The sequence below is a fragment of the Corticium candelabrum genome, chromosome 3 (genome assembly GCF_963422355.1).
Source record: "Corticium candelabrum chromosome 3, ooCorCand1.1, whole genome shotgun sequence".
Lineage (NCBI taxonomy): Eukaryota > Metazoa > Porifera > Homoscleromorpha > Homosclerophorida > Plakinidae > Corticium > Corticium candelabrum.
In genome coordinates, this window is record NC_085087.1 from 2,190,726 (window position 1) to 2,212,678 (window position 21,953).

Below are 21,953 nucleotides of genomic sequence, written 5' to 3' on the forward strand. Positions count from 1 at the left end.
GATTGGATTTGCGAGAAGATAAATGTGAGGCTTACTGTCCTTCAGGATAGTTGATTGGGATCTGCCTATACCCGTAAGAGATGGATTAGAAATACCTGGCACTCCAGTGTAATCAGATGTTTTGTCAAGGAAAAATTGCGTAGAGATAGTGAAGTGCGAAAGTGACCTTTTAGCAAAGTTGTCTCTTTTAGATGACATGCAGTCTGCATTACTGCTTTTACGGTATTGTTCAGTTCTCAAGATTACTCATCATCTTCGATCTGTTCCATTATCGCTAATATCTGAAGCGGCAGAACTGCATGATACCATGGTTATCATGGCTTTTCAAAACAACTTTGCATGTGGTTCTCCCAATGCCCTTGAATCCTCACAGCTCAAACCTGACATTCAACAAGAAGGATTTGATCTTCGGTCTGCAAAGCATTCTACATTTGAGGCCTTTCTTGGAGGTTGGTCCAACACCGTAGGCCATCTCCCTCATCGTGATGGTCGTCTGAGTAGTTTGTGTGATAATCTTGTGAGAGTCAACGGCAAAGAAGAGCCTCAAGTTCTCAGTGAATTGTCAAGTGCTTTGGCAAGTTTCCACCAGTCCTTTGACGATACGTGGAACTTGTTATCATGTACATCAAAACTGCCAGATGCTCCAAATAAACTACGGGCAAAACTTCATCAAGCCAAAAATGCTGTTGAGCTTAACCAGGTTTTACAACAGTGCACCAATAGTGATGATCAAGCTCGAATAAAGGTTGTGGTTGTCCAAACTCTGGGGCTGGGCTGGATGCAATACGGGGTTCGCATCATTTCACTCTCAGCAATGCCAACATTGTCAATGTCTGCGACTCGGTAAAGCCATTCCATGATTGCAATCTTTGGATCGTTGTGTTGCCCAGTGTGGTCAACCAATAGATGTTGAAGGATACAACGCCATGACGTGTAAGTGGAGCGATGGCCCAATCAAACGACATGACAAAGCACTCGACTGCTTCTACGACATGTCCAAATTTTTGGGATTTCATTGCCGGAAAGAGTTGACGGCGAAATTCAAGAATAAACAACGTCCGGACATTGCAACTATACAGATGGAGAAAACCTCCTTTTAGACGTAACCATTACTCACTCCGTGGCAAAACGGTCAGTCCGTTCCAGTTGTAGTAAACCTGATTTTGCTGCAGCTGAAGAGACGGAGAAAGATCGCAAATACCTTGTAAAGTCACCAAATCTTGGGTACATGTTTCGTCCCATTGCCTTGAAGGTATACGGTCGCTAGGGAAACAAAGCGGAGGAGGCTCTAGAAGAACTATATAGCTAGCTAGCTAGCTCACAGGAAAACTTTGTCAAATTCCATTAATGGTATATACAGTGGAAAATGCAATAAATACCATTAACATATTCCATTCATGGAATAGTTAAACACATACCATGAATGGAAATTGTAGCATTCAATAGTAGGTTACATTTTTGGAAATTGTTTTTCATGATTGTTATTTAGCACAGTTACTATTCATGGCTAGAATGGCATTTTCCATGTTTGTAGTTACGTGAATACCATGAATGTATATTTCTTGTTCCATTTTTGATACTTGCAAATACAATTAGGAAAAAAGTGAGTACGTGGACCCTAATGTATGGAAATATTTATGATATCCATTAATGGCTTGTCATTTACCATGCTTTGAAAATTGAAATGCCGTGGTTGGACAATGACTCATTTACCTTGATGGCAATCTATGCTTATTTTGCTTTGGTAATTATATCATTATGGAAAATACAGTACATTCCATTTAGGTTTATTCATAACATTAATGGAAAATACAATACAATCCAGTTAGGTTACTGTTGTTGTGTCAGTAGCTGAAAGCAGAAGCAAACATTGAGAATTGCTACGCACGTACATAAGATGCACTCAAAACAATGCATTGATGCTACAAAAAGAATCCAAACCTTAGCAGTATCCATAAAAAGAACAACAAAATACGCTGCACTGAAACTACCATGTACCAGAACAACACACTTAGCTAAAATGTCTTTGATTTATAGAAGTCATCTCTACGTAGGACGTCTGACGTCGACTGCATTGTCTCTTTTATCTTGACAATTCCCTCCTTCAGCATGGCGTCACCCACCAACGTCAGCAGTTTGGCTTTGCTTTTGTCTGGCCCAAGCTGAATTTCCAGACTCCGGCAAGCGCTGATGAGTGCGTCCTACTCACGTCTCGAAGTCTTGCTACTTCAAATCCAACCATTACGGCTAGTTCCAACTTGCACTTGCGTTCACAACCTTCAACAACAAAAGTATTAGCTAACATTTTAACATTTAGCAGTTTTGTAATTGTGTTGTATAAACTTGGACGTGTAAAACATTTTTAATAACAAATGCATGTACAAAGACTAATTATAGTTTACATGCATAGAAGAAATTAGCCTCGTACCAGACCCTCTCGCGCCGTCGTGCTCGGTTCCCGTATAACACGACAACCCCTGAGAGAGGGTCTGGTACGAGGCTAGTAGAAATGTCTATAAAAATATAATGTATACAGGGCCGACGGAGTCGCAGCGGCAGCAGCGGCCCATAGCCGCCCCACTTTTTTTGTGAAAACTCGACTTCAGCCAGCGAACTATTGCCGCATACTTCCGGTCTAAAGGTAGAGCTGATAAAATAAAATAATATATTTGGTCATCTACCGGATTGCGACTGTACTAATTTGGTGACTGTTTTGAAGTCTCCTACGACTTCTCTTTCGTTACCTGGACTATATTCCCCGAACTCTGTGACAGCCCTCTGTGCGCATGCTCACTACTCACGAATGTGTGCTAACCCGCCCTTAGCGTGCGCTAAGCCACACCCTCTAACGCGCGCTAGGACGCTCCACTTTCAAGTTGCTTCCGTCGGGCCTGGTATATCACGTATAATGGAACAGTTTAACATGCAGAGACAGCAAAAGAAGAAGTAATTTGCAAAGAAGCAATCAGAGTAATGTTCGTAGAAAATTTTCTCTAGTTCTTGCTGCACATACCTTCTGTGGCTCTTGAAGATGAGCCGTCTTGAACCAGCTGCAGTTTCTGCAAAAATTTTGCAGGCCACACTAGGAAAGAGTTGGGCATCACTGGCTCATGATGCCAATAAATGTTCTCTGTCCATGGGTAAGGTGTTTCACTGTGACCTCCACTAAGAGACTGAACTTTGACTTTCATGTGGCTCTGTGGTACTGGTCTCATGTGGCACAGTGATCCGTGAAGACCACATATCTGTCCAGTTCCTACATTAATATTCTTATTGTCAAGCAAGTGAACGATATCTATTAAAACAGAGACAAATACATGTGCACCAGTTAGTTGATTGCACCTAACATGTTCTGACCGCCAATAGCAGGTAAGTTTGAATTCCCATCTTTCTCTAAATTTTCTGGGTCTTTTGCCTCTGAATTTGAAATAGCACTAGCATCAGGCACCGGCATTTCCTCTGCAGCTGTGCGCGTACCGGATGCAGATGGCTCATTGTCGACGTCCTTAGAATTAGTACTAGTACTAGGTGATTTTTCTGATTCCGGGTCTTTTACCTTCTTAACCTTTCGTCCGTCCTAAAATAGAAATAGCAAAATCCATTATTAAAAACTTAGATACACATGCAATAAGCGAGAACATAAAAGTTGCGTAAAGTCGAATCCTTTCCTGACTCGTCGGCGCCGCTCATTTAGAGTATTAAGAATATGTTGTCGTATTACCTTTTTTCCTGACAAGTTCTTCTGACAGACGATCAGCTGGCAAACAACAACACAGAATCCTCTGACGACACGGCTCATGCGTCACTACACGGAGGAAAAGGCAATAGAACAGCTGCTGACCTCCCAACGGACACCCCAAAAGGTTCAGCACCAGGTAACTCTTCAGGATAAGTCGTTACTCGCAGCGGTCGCGTTGTCAACAACCGGAGGAATTGGACTGATAGAGAACACATATACTATCACTGTTGCGTTGTGTTGTGTTATGTACAAAAGTTCATTCTGCTAGTTTAGTGAAACTATTCGCAAGAGACTTGCAAGGGAGATGTAGTGTTATTAGACTGACTGTACTTTAGACGCCGCATATACGGGCACGGCGATAAGATAAGACCCAGATCTAGTATGGTGCACACAGCCCACCGCGTGGTCTCTTTCTTGTCTCAGTACACTACCAAAGCAAAATCTCTAGACTTTCGATGCAATGACTCGAAAACCACAGACAAAACATCAAAAGCAACTATTGTTTTGAAAGCAGATAAACCTATATTTTCTCGAATGAAAGTAAAAGCGCAAACTAGGAAAATAAATCTGGCAACTGCTCTTGAATATCCTCTCGAGCCACTTCCCTGGTCGGTTGCTGGGACAGATGGCAGCTTGTCTAAAACCAACACAGCTGCCCTTCTTCATATTGCTGAGAAACCATCTATCAACATTAAATGATGTTTCTGCCTCTGCCTGGATTTTAGACGAAATGGCATTGCTTCAGTCGCTGCTACCGCCGTCAGCGTGAAACTTTCTCCTTTTTGGCCTACCGACACAGAAGTATGGTTTGTACAGGTTAAAAGCACAATTACCACCCAGAACATTACAGCTCAACGGACTAAATTCGACTGTGTCATCACGTCCTGCCCGGAATTCGCAACGAAGGTGAGACCATGGAGTTCACCTGTAGTCTTGGTACGTAAGAAAGACGACACGTAACGTTGTTGCATTTGGTGACGAGGAGCGGGATATCGAGCAAGATATTGGAACAGAATTTGGACAGATCGCTTCGTGGATCAGTCCTCGTTTAGTGTTGTCACGTTGTAACGTGTGAGTGCATTTGTGTACGTGTGAGTGCTGCGCCCTACGTAGAAAAGCGGCATCATGGCGCTCCGCGATCTGGAATGGAGCTATAGACAATCTCACGATTTAGCAGCTACCAATACTGAATCCACATTTAGCGAGTCACGGCTACTTGATGACCCAGACAGACAATGTTTGCTGCAGCTGTGAACGCTTCTACCAAAGAAAATATGTATCAAGGGTGCACGTTTCAGATAATCTCGGCAGCATCGTGTGGCCTAAGTTGCAAGCATTTATATCACAGAATAACCAAGCTGAAGAGACAGACACTCTGTTTATGTGCTCTTTCTGGAAGCGGCGAATTACGTTTCTGAAATCAAGATCATTGCAAAGGCACAAAAGTTCAGATTATGGGGAATAGAGAGTAGGCTGTTACTGTACGTATAAAATATGACCACGCCTACTCCCAGCTATTACGCGAATTTTTTAGTAGTGTGCAGCTGCAAAGACAGTTTGTGTGAAAGAGTAGCTAGTATGACTGAATACCGTATGCAAGTACACTACAAGCCTAATTGACCATTACTACTCTTAATTTCCCGCGAATGTAGTGCAGCTACAAGCAATTCACTCAGTTAGTTTAGTGCTAGTCTTTCAGCAGTATGGCAAAGACCAACATGGCGCTTCTGGAGTGGTTAGAAGAGCAACATAAAGGGCTACAAAAGTTGGTCGACAAACGCGACATAACACCTCGGGAATTTGATGTTGGAGAGACGGTGGTGGCCAACTTTGGGAGGAGAAGATTTACAGCGAAAGTAATAGAACAGCCTACCACCACGAAAGCAGGTAAAGGCGGAATAATAACAACAAAAACAAGCAACCAAAAAGAAAAAAGATTTTGAAAACATTTTCAGGTGCAAAGATGAGAGACTGCGCTTATATTTGTTACATTGAGTAAAGTGACAAACCCTGGCAGGCTACTGTACATGAAACCATTTTAATAATCTGTTATTTCTCTAGTTTGCAACATGCTCCGTTACCAGACACAGTCTCGGATCATGACTTGGACCACCAGGATGAGTACCAATCAGACTCTGCTCGTACATCTCCAACCAAGACTGGCGCCGGCAGTTCACATACTTTCGAACACGCATGCGCACCTCTATGCAACTGGCAAGATTTTAAACAAGACGTTAAATCTAAGCTGGCTGCCATCTTCGAGGAGCAACAAGATATTCTACAGACACTCCAGTCCTTAGCGTTGAAGTTGGAGGAACAATCCGTCCAAATGGAAGGTCTGGAATGGAAGGTTCTAAACTCTGCAGCTGCCAACGAGAGTCCAACAAAAAATTGCTTGCAACTTGCCTGCTCTTCTGTAGATTTCGAGTCGACACAGCTTCCTCGTGAGAAAGAGAGATTAAACAAGAAAAGAGCCTCTTGCACCAGCCTGAGATTGAATCGGCGGAACTGCAGCTACCTTGCGATGTGCAACCTGCCGCACCGGCCGGAAATGGCGCAAGTCAATTTGTTATTCCGGAGACCCTCATTAGCCAGGAGATGCAAGAGAACAAGTGCAGAGCTAATTTTGCCTCTCGGCTTGTTTGGAGACTTTTACCAACGTCTGTTCTAAAATCGTCCAACGTCGCTGGACGAAGAGGCAAGACGAGGCTGGATCCTCAAGTTATAGCGGCTGTACATCAAGTAGCGTTTAGACATTTCGCCCTGCAAACTGGTGAGGATGGCCCGTCTGCGTGGAGAAATTGCATTAAGGCAATCGATGCCTACAGCAGGAACCTCTAATTAAGATATACTGAAATAAATAAATAGGGTTGCTGTATATACGTTCAGTTACTTCTGTTGAATCACTATAGCTATAGCATCTACAGCACAATTCCAAACATTATACCGGTACTTTTTCTGATGGCTAATAATAATATATATTCCACCTAAGCTTTAGGTGTGTATACCACAAGTCAAACGATGTACGTAGTCGCACGACAATTCCATAATTTTGAGCTAATTTATTAAAATGTGGCGTTTATTCGAGGGCGCCGTGTAATTGAAAGTACGTTTGTTTTAATTATAAGAAAGCTATACGATTTCTTCGTAGGCATAGGTGTGGCAAACGTTTCTTGAGACTACCGTTTCAAAGCATGACGTCTCAAAGTGTGAAATGTGTATACCATTATGGTGTGGTTCTCTGGAAAAAATGGATGTCAAAGTTAAAGCGTGTACATGCACACAAGCTCCTAAATCACAGACAGAAAGCGTAAATAAACGCCGCAATTGAGTAAATACCAACATCATTTAAACGCTGCCCTTGTTTAAACGCCGCGGTTGAAACCCTAGCTAAAATAAACGCCGCGGCGGTTAATTAATTAATTGGAGAAACGGTGGTAGACTCTGTTAGAATTGTCAACTCTACGGATGAGTGCTGGATGCATGGGTAGTATCCGAGGCGTTACGACGTACCGGTGAGTAGAACGAGAAACATGTAAGCACTAACGGTGATAGGTTTGTTTACACTAGCATTTTACTTGTATGTTTTAAACAGCTGTAGCTATATACTATACCTAATGCATGTAAATTGAGCCATGTTTTTAGGCTACAAGTCATTCTCCAGTTGGTATGTCCTGTGCTTCTACCATCTTTGGCAGCACTTTTGAAAGATGGCCGATATAAGTTTGGCACTTCTGTGGGGGCATCCTAGTGCGCCAAAATTCAAGAATCCTGTTACCAGTTCATTCTTGGTAAAAGGCTTTATCTCACTCTCAAGAAAAAGTTTTAATTCGTTCCAAACTTTAATAATTGGATGGAGATCTGGTGAGTCAGGTGGAGTAGGCCACCAGTTGATGCCTCTACCTTGTAGAAATTGCTTGGTGTGTAGGTTCACATGCTTGGGATCGTTGTCCTGCATAAGCCTATGCTGGGTTGGAGGTGATCGCTAAAAATTTTGGTATAGAGATCCGATATCATGGTGCCAGTAAAAACGCAAATTGGCGTTGCTCCACGGCAAGAGATTCCGCCCCAAACATGCATCTTGAGAGGGTGTTTTGGCTTCGCTTCAGTTTGAGAGAGAATCCTTTCTTTTGCAGCAGATCTTTTTGTGCCAGATCATCTCCACACTTGACTCATCCGAGAATATGATGTCTTTAAAATTGAAGTTATAGTTGATTGAAAAATTCAAGTCTCTTCGTTTCGTTTACATCTCGCATGGATTGACAGTAGCATGGTTTTGTTACCACCCAGTCAAGTTGTGTTCTGACGACACGACGGATGGTAGACTCGCATACGGAGATACTGAGTTCGCGCTGAAGGATAACCTTTATTTGCTTGGAAGTTAGTTCATCATCATGATTCAGCAACGCATCTATGAGACTCCTACCTTCCAGAATGAGGCGTGCTGAAGTACCACTTCTTGGAGCATCTCTAAGAGACTTCGTTGACAAGCATCTTTTCCAAAACAAAGAAATCGATTGTCTTGAAAAATTTATACCCATCTAGAAAGATGTCATCATACTCGGACTCTTTGCGCCACATTTTCACGGCCAACGCCGATAAGACGACAGCTAAGCAACAGCGTGGCCATCAGACCAGGAGTCAATCGGGTCAACAACCCATGAAGGGTGTCGAGAACTCCGGGACGACGGGTCGACGCTTCGGCAGGGCCGCCGCCGCCGCTCACGCCACGACCACCCAACAACAGCCTCCATCGACACAACGACCACTACCACTACCACTACCACCCCTCATGAGCACAAACCAACCGACTCCCCACTCAACGATCCTCACGCTCCTGCAGCAGACGGACGACATTCCCGCGAACGACGAAACGCACGTCACTACGGAACCACTCGAACGCCTCCTTGGCAAGCATACGTATCAAACACACAAAATGGAGAGCCTCGTACATCACCAGGCCTACGCACTAGAAGCAAAGGAGGAAGGCGTGATACCCACGTGGCTACAGGTCACAAATCAAATCGAACCCGTCCTCGCTCAGAGGACGGACGTCGCAAATAAGTTCGAAGTCTTGAAACGCAGCTTCGGCTGTGAAGCCCTCAACCTACTTGCAGAACATTACCGAACGGCCAAGTCCGAACTGCAAGACGACAAGGCCAGAACAGAACAACTCATCGCCAATAAGATCGAGGCAGAGAGTGATGCGACCGCAAAAGCGAGACAGACGTCTCTGGTTCGAACACATGCAGCCGATCTCAAGCGCAATCTAATCACAACAAGAATGGCAAACGAGAGCAGACGCCGTGCCAAAGTAAATGAACCGAAACACCGGACACCGTCCGCGAGGTTGAACCGACGACGTAAACCGTACGAAGCCGGCAACGGCGCTCACGGTAATAACACAGAACGGACCCGAAAGGGCCACGTTAACACACTGATACCCGTCTATGATGTTTAACACGCTGAACATGTATTATCTGTTTCTAAACATAGATCGCGCCAGACGCAATACAGCGGAAACGGCCACAACAACCACAACAACCACTTACGGCAACGACGCCGTAAGAGATACGACCGATACCACACGCTAGACGAAGCGCCAGACAGACCATTGACAGACAGTAATTCTACTTCTAACGTTCTAATAACAGTAGCCAATACGACCAATGATAGCATCGTTACGAATCTTAATCGTGTCACAAATCTCACACCAGTGTCGCGCTCCGCCGTGCACAATAGCTCTAAGTCCACACTCGACGCCTCCGCCGCCGTCGGTAGATACGTCGTAAACAGAAGTCACGCCACACTGTCACACACCGAACTAACACTACTGGACAAGGGACTAACATACGTACCCACCGAGACGAGACCCAATCGAGCACGCCACATACGAGAATTCGACAATTTCGCCCGCAAACTCAGAATCAGACTACGCGCGAGTCGTCGACCCGCGACGAACGACGACACACCACGGGACGACCGAGACAAGGACGATTACCCGGGCACCACCGACCACACTATCGCGCGTAGAAACGTTAGCGCCGACTGACTATCAACGTTGATAATTTTGATTGAGTAGCAATATGGAGAACAGTATGTGAAATGTTTGAAAGCTATATGGTTGATTTACACGTAGTCTTCTTGCAGCTAGTCCATTCTCTTCTTCCAGAAACGCTACATTTGTGATACTTGAATCCCATCTTCCTCTTGCGGCAAGCGAAAGAGACTTGTCCGCTAGTCAGGAGATATGCATTTGTCGCAAACACAGACAAGTTTGTCAGAGGGTAGATAGTCCTAGAACTGGGCATTGAACGATCATATGGAAGTTAGGAACGTACAAAGAAGAGGGAGAAGGCTCTGATTCTGAACAAAAAGAAGATGAACCAGATATACACAAAGACGATGGAAAGCAGTTGCAATCAGACGATGTTGCCAGCATAGCTAGATTACACGATAATTGGATAATGACTGTATCCTTTGATGTCTGCAGGACGATATTGTAGTAGCTATAGGTAATATAATAAACAGAAATGTCAGTTTTTGCGGTTTCTGATATCAAGATCATTGCAAAGGTACTAAATACAGAAGATACTGCCTCACAAGGCATACAAGCTGTGCTGGATAATCTGAATTATTCACTTCAAGTTGGAACATGTAGTCAGTGTGTCCTCTGTGAATTATAGTAAAAAAGTCAAGTATCTGCAAAAACTTTCCTAAAGTGGCAAAAACACCAGAGTAGAAGTCAGACAACGTCTTGGTACGGTGTGGTTTTGATCCTGTTGACAAGTCTCTTGTGGCTTTGCTTTGGTGCAAAGTTTGTCGTCGCTTTGAAGCTAAAATTTGTTTAAGTCAAGCATTTCTCTAGAGTATGATTGGACAGGTCTACCAATCACAAAACAATCAATATTCTGAACCATGCAGCACGTGACCAACACAAGACGGCCTTAGCTCGGCAACAAGAAGAGCAAAGAAAGAATTCAAGCGCAAGTCTGTTACAGCATACAGTAGCTGCTCTATTGCCAGAGCTGTCACGGCTATGGATGAATCCACAAGAGCACGAATGCAGAGGGAATTTGAAATTGCTTACATGATAGCCAAGGAGAATTTGGCATTTGCAAAATATCCCAGCATTTAAGACCTAGCACTCCGGCATGGAGTTGACCTTGGTCATGCTTAAAATACGAGGAATTTACATTATTACCATACAGTTCCAGTAACTTTTGCTAAAAATCATGATTGGGATTCTAGCGTAGGACGCGTTTTAGTCTGTGAATCTAAGTAAGGCCTTACGTTTCTTGGCTTTTCTAAAATATGGACCTAAGAAACCAAGGTACAACGAATATTTAATTTATGCATGGCCGATCAAAACTCTTATATGCGCGGTCAAATTTCATTGTGATCTGACATTTGCCTACTGACTGCAAAAAGTTATATTGGTCACTGCTTACATATATGTTTTGGTTGATGTCAGCATAGCTCGATCTACTCAGTCATTTACTTTTAAGATTAATTAAAGGTTATGTTGAACTTGTACAGTCTCGCTTTGGACGTGCACACTTGAATAATTTGGAAATGTGTCGGAAGTTCGATCAACGGTTATACTTACGACTCTTGACAATTAAGTGAATGATGGTTCGCACCATTTAAATAACAAACAGTGGAGCAGTCGGTCCTCCAACAGGAACTGTGCCGACCCAGCGTTAGCTTCTATCAATCTGTTTCCTTGTTGAATGTCTTCTTTCTAAAGTGAATTGGAGGGCCATGCAATCACTAGTTGGCATGCAGTGCTGTGAGTCTTAGGTTTATTGTTGCATGGTCTTTCTAATGATCACTGCTACATTTGATCATGTTGCCTAGAGTTATATTTGCACATAACCTTGGTTTGGTAGCTGCCTCGTGTATAGAAGGTGTAGCTGGAATATAAATCCATGTAGTATTTGTGATGTAGGGATTGGCAGTTGTACGTACGTGTCTTTGCAATTAAGTTGAAACAGGGAACAAGCATCAATAGATACATGTGCGCCGATACACCTGCCACGTACGATACGTATAATGCTACGCAAGGTATCGCGTATGATGGTCAGCATTAGAAAAAGGCGTGTCCTAAACAAAACTTACTACTGTAAAACTAAAGACCTTGGAATTGGTAAACCAGTGTCTGCAGAGAAGAAGGAAGCTTCTCGTGCTAGATCAGTTGCTGTTTATAGGGCTGCACCTGAACTGAACAAGGCGACTGCCCGTGCCAGGTACAGAGCTGACCCAATCAAACAGCGTGCAGCCTCGTGAGCCGCAGAGAGGGCTCACTCAATAAAACGACGTGCCCTCTCGCGGATTCATTCGCTCGCCGCATACAGGGCAGCACCTGAACACAAGAAAGCGGATATGCGTGCTAAGTATGCGCTATATGTAGCTGAGCCTAGAAATGACGCTAGACCGGTCTACATCAACCGAATTCAGTGCAACTTGCTACATGACACAGAAGTCAAAGATCCACTTGTGAGAGTATTGAAAGAACTCGCTGTCACTGCACATGCAGCAAAGGCGAAATATCAGGCTATAGTTGCTTGTAAAGTAGCCGCTAGAAGACTAGTTAGCAAATCCCTAGAGTTGTGCAAGTGCTATGCTACAACGTTGATCAAGATGACTAACTATATAAGAAAACTGAACATCATTGAAAAACATGATTTCGGAGAATGTCGTCATAGTGTGTCGTTTGAGCCATACTTTTACGATTCGGCTTACAAATAACAGAAACGAATGCTAGCATAACTGTGAATGAAAGTGGTCAATGTGTAGCCGCTGAACAACTAGTCACAACGTGCAAGACGCGTCTGCAAACAAAGATAGTGATGTTGTAATGCAATGGAATTGTAGTAGCGAGTGTAAAACTCTACGTCTAGCAAATACAGATGCCATTGTCGAACTATCGCAAACCTCTAAAACTTCAACGAATCAAGTTCGAATTGCCTTAAGCCTAGTTCACAATATTGACGCCAACGTCGGCGTCGACGTCAACACCAACGTCGTCGTCAACTCGGCGTCGTGACGCTAGCGTCAGCGTCGTCTTGTTTACAATATCTTGAGACGTACCTAGGCTGCGCGCGTCAAGGTTGGTCTCGAGTCTTGAGTCAGATCGCGCACGCGTGTCTAATCATGGACAACGATTCCAATGATGATCTTCTCTTGCTGCTTCTCTTGCAGCGTCAATCGGCGTTCTTCCATTCTAGATCCGGGTTGCTTACAGCTCTGCTGATTCGCTAAAAATGCCCACGTGGTTTCATTTGACGCTGACCACTCCAGTTTTTGACGCCGCGCCACTTTGTCGTTGTTCACAATTCGAACGTCCAGGTGGACGTCACGACGCCGCGTTGACGTCGACGTCGACGTCGCCGTCAATATTGTGAACCAGGCCTTAGACTCATATAATCGTGGATGTCCTAATGAACGCTATGTCAAAGTAGAAGACACAAAGTGCTTCGACATTGGCACTACATGCAGTCGAGGTCATCCTCTGGTTTGTTTCAATGACGGAGGATGTGACAGCTAACTTCGGATTCTCAGAGCGGCTTCTACCATTATCCAAAGTTAAGAACATTCTTGATCCCTTTACATAATGCAATTACAAGCCATATCAATGTTGGGAAGATAGACCAGTTTCTGGAAAGGGTAATTTTCGTGTCCTTATAGAAATGTGCCAAATCGAAAACTTCAAATGTCTGCTCCGCGATTTGGAATGGAGCTATAAACAATCTCACGATTTAGCATCTACCAATACTGAATCCACATTTAGCGAGTCACGGCTACTTGATGACTCAGACAGACAATGCTTGCTGTAGCTGTGAACGCTTCTACCAAAGAAAATATGTATCAAGGGTGCACGTTTCAGATAATCTCGGCAGAATCGAGTGGCCTAAGTTGCAAGCATTTATATCACAGAATAACCAAGCTGAAGAGACAGACACTCTGTTTATGTGCTCTTTCTGAAAGCGGCGCGTTACGTTTCTGAAATCAAGATCATTGTAAAGGTACAAAATACAGGAGATAATGCCGATTTCAAAGTTCAGATTATGGGGAATAGAGAGTAGGCTGTTACTGTACGTATAGAATATGACCACGCCTACTCCCACCTATTACGTAGTGTGCAGGTGCAAAGACAGTTTGAGTGAAAGAGTAGCTAGTATGACTGAATACCGTATGCAAGTACACTACAAGCCTAATTGACCATTACTACTTTTAATTTCCCGCGAATGTAGTGCAGCTGCAAGCAATTCACTCAGTTAGTTTAGAGCTAGTCTTTCAGCAGTATGGCAAAGACCAACATGTGGTTAGAAAAGCCACATAAAGGGCTACAAAACTTGGTCAACAAACGCGACATAACACTTCGGGAATTTGATGTTGGAGAGACGGTGGTGGCCAACTTTGGGAGGAGAAGATTTACAGCGAAAGTAATAGAACAGCCTACCACCACGAAAGCAGGAAAAAGGCGGAATAATAACAACAAAAACAAGCAACTACAAAGAAAAAAAGATTTTGAAACATTTCAAGTGCAAAGATGAGATTGCGCTTAAATTTGTTACATTGAGTAAACTGACAAACCCTGGCGGGCTACTGTACATGGAATCATTTTAATAATCTGTTATTTCTCTAGTTTGTAACATGCTCCGTTACCAGGCACAATCTCGGATCATGACTTGGACCACCAGGATGCCTACCAATCAGACTCTGCTCGTACATCTCCGACCAAGACCGAAGCTGGCAGTGCACATACTTTCGAACACGCATGCGCAACTATATGCAACTGTCAAGATGTCAAACAAGACTTTCAATCTAAGCTGGCTGCCATCTTCGAGGAGCAACAAGATATTCTACAGACGCTCCAGTCTTTAGCGTTGAAGTTGGAGGAACAATCCGTCCAAATGGAAGCGCTGGAATGGAAGGTTCTAAACTCTGCAGCTGCCAACGAAAGTCCAACAAAAAATTGCTTGCAACTTGCCTGCTCTTTCGTAGATTTCGAATCGACACAGCTTCTCGTGAGAAAGAGAGAGTAAAAAGTACAGACTAAACGGGAAGAGAGCCTGTTGCACCAACCCGAAATTGAATCGGCGGAACTGCAGCTACCCATGCGATGTGCAATCTGCCGCACCGGCAGGAAATGACGCGAGCCAATTTGTTATTCCAGAGACCCTCATTAGCCAGGAGATGCAAGACAGCAAGTACAGAGATAATTTTGCCTCTCGGCTTGTTAGGAGGCTTTTACAGCGTCTGTCCTAAAATATTCCAACGTCGCTGGACGAAGAGGCAAGAGGAGGCTGGATCCTCAAGTTATAGCGGCTGTACAGCAAGTAGTTTTTAGACGTTTCGCCCTGCAAACTGGTGAGGATGATCCGTCTGCGTGGAGAATTGTATCAAGGCAATCGATGCCTACAGCAGGAAACTATAATTAAGATATACTAAAATAAATAAATAGGGCTGCTGTATATACGTTCAGTTACTTCTGTTTAATCTCTATAGCTGTAGCATCTACAGCACAATTCTAAACATCATACCGGTACTTTTTCTGATGGCTAATAATAATATATATATTCTACCTAAGCTTTAGCTGTGTATACCACAAGTCAAACAATGTACGTAGTCGTACGACAATTCCATAATTACAACAAACGTACTTTCGATTACACGGCACCCTCGAAGAAACGCCACATTTTAATGCATTAGCTCAAATTTATAAGAAAGCTATACGACTTCTTCGTAGGCATAGGTGTGGCAAATGTTTCATCGACTACCGTTTCAACGCATGACGTCTTCAAGTGTGAAATGCGTATACCAGTAAGGTGTGGTTATCTTAAAAAATCTTGAAAAAATAAACGCCGCGGCGGTTAATTAACTAATTGAAGAAACGGTAGTAGACTCTGTTAGAATTGTCACATTTACGAATTATTGCTGGAGTAGTATCCGAGGCGTTACGACGTACCGGTGAGTAGAACGAGAAACATGCAAGCACTAACAGATGATTGGTTTGTTTACACCAGCATTTTACTTGTATATTTTAATTAGCTGTAGCTATATACTATAGCTAATGCATGTAAATTAAAGCGACACTGTCAAGATTTTATCCTCGGATACCTAGCGTGTAAACGCGCCCGCAAACTTGAATTTAGGTAGAAATTTTTCAAGTTCTCCAAAATGAGGAATCGTTGGCAAGTGCGATTTTACCTGTAGTTATATTGCGTTATCTGCCACGTTTTGGCAATAGATCGACTTTTGTCGTGCTTTGAGTGCCTGACAGCTGATATCGTCGTACTTGACTAGGTCATTGCGCATGGATTTGATACGTCGTATAAGTTTTGTAAATATAGAGCAAGTATAGCGTTTGTTTTCCGACTTCGAACGGTTACTTTCTACGGCGAAAACGGGCCCTTTGCAAGCCGCACGTGATGGACAAGATTCCCGGAAGTTGTCACCGATATGACTTCGGTATCTCAGAAGAGAAGCCATGGAGGTGCACGTCAAGGGGCAGGACGTCGCCACAAGTGCACAACAAGTGTTATGAAGACTATTAAACTGTCGCAAGACATCTATAGTAGGCTTTGGCGATTAAAGGTTCAGTGGCAGGTGTCGTCTTTTGGAGAGCTTGCTGGTTTACTTCTGGTATTCGTTGAGTCCTGCAGGTGAGAGATTGTTGCATGTGAATTAATCACTGTAGTATTATGTAATGCTGTGTGCATGTGTGCGCCCTCGTTCCGTATGAATTTAGTTGCCAAAGACATGAAGCACCTGAATCTGAAGACTCCTTACCATCTAAGCGAATAAGAACTGATGATTCAAGAGAGTATGAAGGTAAACAACACTAGACTGCATTGTGTGTTGATTGGACATGTACAGCCTACTGGTACTTCTCTCCCTGCAATGTACATATGTGTCACAGGTGTACTAAATCTCTGCTCTACACCCAACCAGGTGAGACAAGGAAGACAACGGTTTGCCACACGTCTGAGTCCTATCAGTCAGAAATGGTAAAATATATTTTAGATGACAATTTACGTTCTTGCCCACGATATTGTATTAGTGATCGAGGCAATAGCTCATATATTTTGAAGATTGCTGCTTCTCGATTGTTTTGATAAAGTTGTTTTGTAAATTCTACATAATTTATATACTCTCTGTACACGGTTAGTGAAGATTCCTTGTCAGGGGTCGAGGATGGGTGCACACCAGTAAATATTACAAGCAGCAGTCAAGGTAACAGCGAAGAAAAAGCGTCCGTAGGTGTGTGGCAGCACTCGGATGTCAGTTCATCAACATCAGGGTAGAATGCTTGTCTGCGCTGTCATGTACTCTGATTCTAGATTCTGTTTGAGTAGGTCAGAAGAAGATGATGAAGAAATCCACAACCAATCTGAGTAAATCCTTCATTGGAAGCCATTTTCATGGTTTCATTACTTTCTCTGCATACATTCTGCTTGCAGGATACAGCGATTACTGGCAATTCAAGGTGAATCAGATGACACATCTGAAATTGACCATCATTTAGAAACGTACGGTACCTAGATTTCTTCATTCATTTACAAAGTTGCTTGGGCATGAATAGGGGTACGTTTGTCTGTTATCCAGTTGCAGTGATTCCTTACCTGAACTGATAGATGAAAAGCCAGTGGCGGATCCAGGGATAGGCGCGAGAGGCGCGCGCCTGTACCTCACACGTCGTCGACTACTGGTAGTGCGCGTTTCATCGACTCCCACGTATCGTTTGGGCTAACGTGCACGTGTGTTTCATGCATGAACTCGAGCTCTGGAACTTTAGCGCGCCAGTTTGGCACAAAGCACACGAGCTTGTCTTGGACTACTAGTGTTCTTCGGTAGCCTCGCGTAGCCAGACCCTACAGTACTCGCTTCGCTTTGCTTTAGCGGGTAAGGTCTGGCTACGCGAGACCAGTTCTACGGAAGTTGCGAGAACTTTCCACAGGAGGGTCGACTATCTAGTTTTCGTTGTTGGCGGAGAGAAGTCATTGAAAGATGTACGGTCATAAGCGTCCTCCTAAGCAGAGGGCTGCTGATCAGAGGAGCTTGGCAGAAATGTTTCAGCCAGCGAAGAGAGTATCCCAGGAGTGTAGAGATGCGGCCACTAGTACAAGTGTTAACTGTATCTCGGACGACAGTCAAAGTGGGGTTGCTGCTGGTGAGGACGATGACAGTGTGCAGACAGTAAGTGACGGAGTTGGTAATATGAAGTCTGGAGGTGGTAGTCAGGACGTGGTTGCGACAACTGCAGAGGTTGTTAGTGATAGTGACCATGGATCATTCTTGGAGGCTGTAGCTACAGCCATGGAAGGGAAAGCACTCAGTGATGAGGACAAGGTGAAAGTGATTGCTAGGAGAAAACCAAGCGAGCAGACAATATTGCCTTTTAGGATGTATGTTGATAAGCGCAGGAAGAGTGGCTACTCAGAGAGATTTGTCCAGAAAAAGTGGTTTGACCAATTTGATTGGCTAGGATACTATGGCAAACGCAAGGAAGAAGGCCTCTTTTGTTTGCCCTGCGTATTATTTCCTACCGTTTATCGAGAGGGATCATGCCGTGGTGATAATTTTGTTGTCCGTCTTCACAGGGATTGGAAGAATCTTATTGCTGATGCTGCTGAGCATGAATCTACCCAGTACCACAGAAATGCTGCTGCCAAGTTGCTGGCATTTCTTAGTACTGACAAGCACCCTTCTGAGAGGATAGACCTGATGCAGTCTCAAGCAGCTACAGAAAGGGTATCTGCCAATCGTTGTATACTGTTGTCTGTTCTGAGGTGTTTAGAACTAGCTGCACGTGAAGGTGTAGCGCTGCGCGGTCACCGTGATGACCTTACATATGATCATTCACCTCAAGGTAACTTCATGGCGTTTGTGAAGTTTGCTATCGATTCTGGCGATATTGTCCTGAAGGAGCACCTTGAGTGTTGTTCTCGTAATGCCACCTACATGTCGAAAACTACCCAGAATGACCTCATGAAATTGATGGCAGATGACATAATTCAGCAAATAGTGGATAATGTAAAAAGTAGTCCCTTTTTTGCTGTGCTGGCAGATGAAGTAAGATATGTAAGTGGGTGGGAGCAGTTGGCAGTGTCTCTTAGATACATGAAGGACAACAAGGCAGAAGAGAAGTTGATTAAGTTCATTGCTTGCAGCTTTGGGACAGGTAGTAGCATCTGTGCTGAGATACGGAATGCCTTGAGGCAGCTTGGTCTTGATGAAACACGTTGTCGAGCCCAGGCCTATGATGGTGCTGGTGCTATGTCTGGCCACCTTAACGGTTGCCAGAAGAATTTTCGAGACCATGTACCCCGGGCACAGTACTATCACTGCTGTAGTCACCAACTGAACTTGGCGTTGACAAAGTCTTGTAATGTGTCTGAAGTTCACTGCATGCTTTCCGACTTGAAGGCTGTTGGGCTCTTCTTCAAGTACTCCCAAAACGGCAACGTACATTAGAGCAGAGTGTTGAACAAGAAAACACCAAGCGGACATCTGCCGGTGAAAAGCCAATCAGAGCTCAGAAGCTAAAGCTACTGTGTGAAACTCGCTGGGTAGAACGGCATACTGCCTTAAAAGACTTCAGAGATATGTACTTTGCCTTAGTCCACTGCCTCCAAGTTATTTCAGGCCAGATCATTGCCACTCCAACTGCTGCCTCTAAGTACGATGCGAAGTCTGTCACTGAGGCAAATGGCCTCCTCCGCTCGATAACGTCAGATTCATTCATCGTAGCTCTGCACTGCTGCACATATCTGTTCGGTTACACAAAGTGTCTGAGTGTTCTACTGCAAGGATCGCAATTGGATGTGCTGGAGGCATATGGTGAAATCAACCAAGTTCTAGGTCTGTTAGAAGAGATCAGAAGTAACAGTGAGAGAGAATTCTCTTCAATTTTCGCCTCTGCATCAGCAGTTACATCCCGTGTCTTAGACCAAGACCAAGACCATCCACAAGTTCCTCGCTTAGCTGCACGACAGACACTACGCAGCAATCATCCTGCATCAACTCCAGAGAGCTACTGGCGGAGAGCTGTCTTCATTCCATTCATTGACAGCATGATCAGTGAACTTGGCAGTAGATTCACTGACATGAGCCATGCATCAGTGCAAGGACTGCTGCTCCTGCCAAAACACTGCCAGAGCCTCACTCCTCACCACCAGGCAGCTATCCTGAAGGCTTATGCTCCAGATTTGCCTGATGACCCAACTTTCGAGGCCGAGATACGCCGATGGAAGAGGAAGTGGGAGTATGCAGGTGCTGCTACCTTACCAACCAGTGTTACAGAGACGCTGGGTGCTGTGAATGAAGTGGCATATCCCAATATTGTCTGCATTCTTCGCCTGTTGTTGATAATACCCGTCACCACAGCCACAGTTGAAAGAGCGAACTCTGCACTAAAGCTGATCAAAACAGACCTGCGGAGCACGATGGCACAAGACAGGCTAAATGCGCTAGTGCTCATGTTTGTCCACAAGGACTTGTCTGTCAACCATGAGCGTGTGATAGACTCTTTTTGCGAAGGCATATCCGAGACGCTTGCTGTTCCTGGATCCAACTGCTACAACAGAAGAAGCACAATCACAGTGACGGTGACATTGTTTTCAGTGATGGTTGTATTGTCGGTCCATCAGATTTCTTCTTCAGTTCTGAATCAGTGATGTTACTTTTCCACACTCCTCTGTTTTCTGATGTTATATATCAACCTGTTTTGCATGTGTTGAGTAAAGTGAAATATAGTTATAATATGAAAATATCACAAACTCGACCTCATTTGAACTGATGACTATAAGATATTCCTAGAGGGCCAGCTGCGAAAATGTTGAACATGGACACGTGACTAACTGTTGACGTCATTACCGAACCTGACAGACCGCGCCTGTACCTGGTGAGAATCCTGGATCCGCCACTGAAACCCTTGCTTGGATGATGAACTTGACGCAAGTTTCTTGGATACATCTATTCTGCCAGAAAATTCAGACATAAATTCTTCAGCAGGACCAATTCCTTCTCAAAATGAAACTGAGGTTGAGAGGGTAGAAATTTATTAACTCACATGTGTAGTATCAGGATGTTTTATAGGTTCCAATCCATTACACACGACCACATCCAGTGCTTCAAGTCATCAACTTTTGTGCTCATGGCAGCTCCATACCAGCACAAAGGACCATCTTGGAGGATGATTTGGAAGAGACGACTACTTGTGCTCGAGCGGTGTGTGATGCAGACAACATCTTGCAGCTTCTTGGGACAGCATGCAGGCATCCCTTCTGTCAAGAGAAGATATCAGTGAAGCAAACGTATGTTGGTGGCACACTTTGTTTACAATGGCATTGCAGAAATCGTCATGAAGGCTCATGGAGTAGCTCTAAGCGTTGCAAGGGAAGAAAGTCATATCCCTTCTTCACCAACGACCTGCTTTTTGCTTCCTCAATAGTTCTCTCTGGCAACCAGTTTGCAAAGATTGAGCTCATGTGCTGTTTCTTGGGGTTGAAGTTCCAGTCACAATCAACATTCTATCGAATTCAAAGACTCTACATTTGTCCCTCAGTTTTTGAACTTTGGTCGGAGACCAGGGAGACAAATCTTGCTGACATTGCAACTGCCCTGTTGTCCTAGCTGGTGATGGGAGGAACGACTCACCAGGTTTCTCAGCAAAGTACTGTGTCTACTCGTTAATGGATTGTGAGAGCCACAAAGATATTGATGTACAAATTGTTGACAAACGAGATGTAGACTGAAAGAGCATGAGGATGGAAAAACTTGGTCTTCAGCGAGGAATGACATCTGTCCGACTCAGGATCAACGTAGTAGAACTTGTCACAGATGCATCCGGATACAAGTGTAAAAGCAATGATGGGTATAACCTTTTCAGCTAACTCACAGGTGGTACGACTCTATCTTCTTGTTTTCTACTATACTGTGTAGCACGAGATGCTGAATATAAAAAGAGATCTTTCATTCCCTACATGTCTGGCATAAAGCCAAGAAGCTAGCAAAAGCGTTGTCTGAGGTTTTTAGGCTTTTGTTAAAACGAATTTTATTTCAAAATCAGTTCAATAGCTTGTTTCTTTTCCAGGCATCAAAGAAAAAGGAGCTTGCAGAATTAAGACCATGGAAAAGGTCCATAGTCAACCATTTCTGGTGGTCGCGTGAACAGGCAGACGTCCAGAAATTGAAGGTGCTCTTT

The 21,953-nt window shown here is 44.0% G+C and overlaps 2 protein-coding genes and 1 long non-coding RNA gene across 3 annotated transcripts; 2 read left to right on the forward strand and 1 right to left on the reverse strand.

The window, feature by feature from the left end:
* Positions 1–1,784: 1,784 nt before the first annotated feature.
* Positions 1,785–4,520, reverse strand: LOC134177324 (uncharacterized). Its single transcript, XM_062644098.1, has 4 exons — positions 3,722–4,520; positions 3,358–3,577; positions 3,014–3,295; positions 1,785–2,277 (listed from the first exon to the last, which is right to left on the reverse strand). Exons 1-4 carry the CDS (start codon positions 3,797–3,799, stop codon positions 2,129–2,131), a joined length of 729 nt encoding a protein of 242 aa, XP_062500082.1. The 5' UTR covers positions 3,800–4,520; the 3' UTR covers positions 1,785–2,128.
* Positions 4,521–16,287: 11,767 nt separating this feature from the next.
* LOC134177545 (uncharacterized) lies at positions 16,288–16,858 on the forward strand. The gene is made up of 3 exons (XR_009969542.1): positions 16,288–16,410; positions 16,497–16,579; positions 16,668–16,858. It is a non-coding gene; the product is annotated as an uncharacterized LOC134177545 (long non-coding RNA).
* Positions 16,859–17,715: 857 nt separating this feature from the next.
* On the forward strand, positions 17,716–21,382 carry LOC134177099 (52 kDa repressor of the inhibitor of the protein kinase-like). The gene is made up of 3 exons (XM_062643818.1): positions 17,716–19,133; positions 19,175–20,355; positions 20,846–21,382. The coding sequence occupies exons 1-3, from the start codon at positions 17,756–17,758 to the stop codon at positions 21,380–21,382; spliced, it is 3,096 nt and encodes a 1,031-aa protein (XP_062499802.1). The 5' UTR covers positions 17,716–17,755.
* Positions 21,383–21,953: the final 571 nt, after the last annotated feature.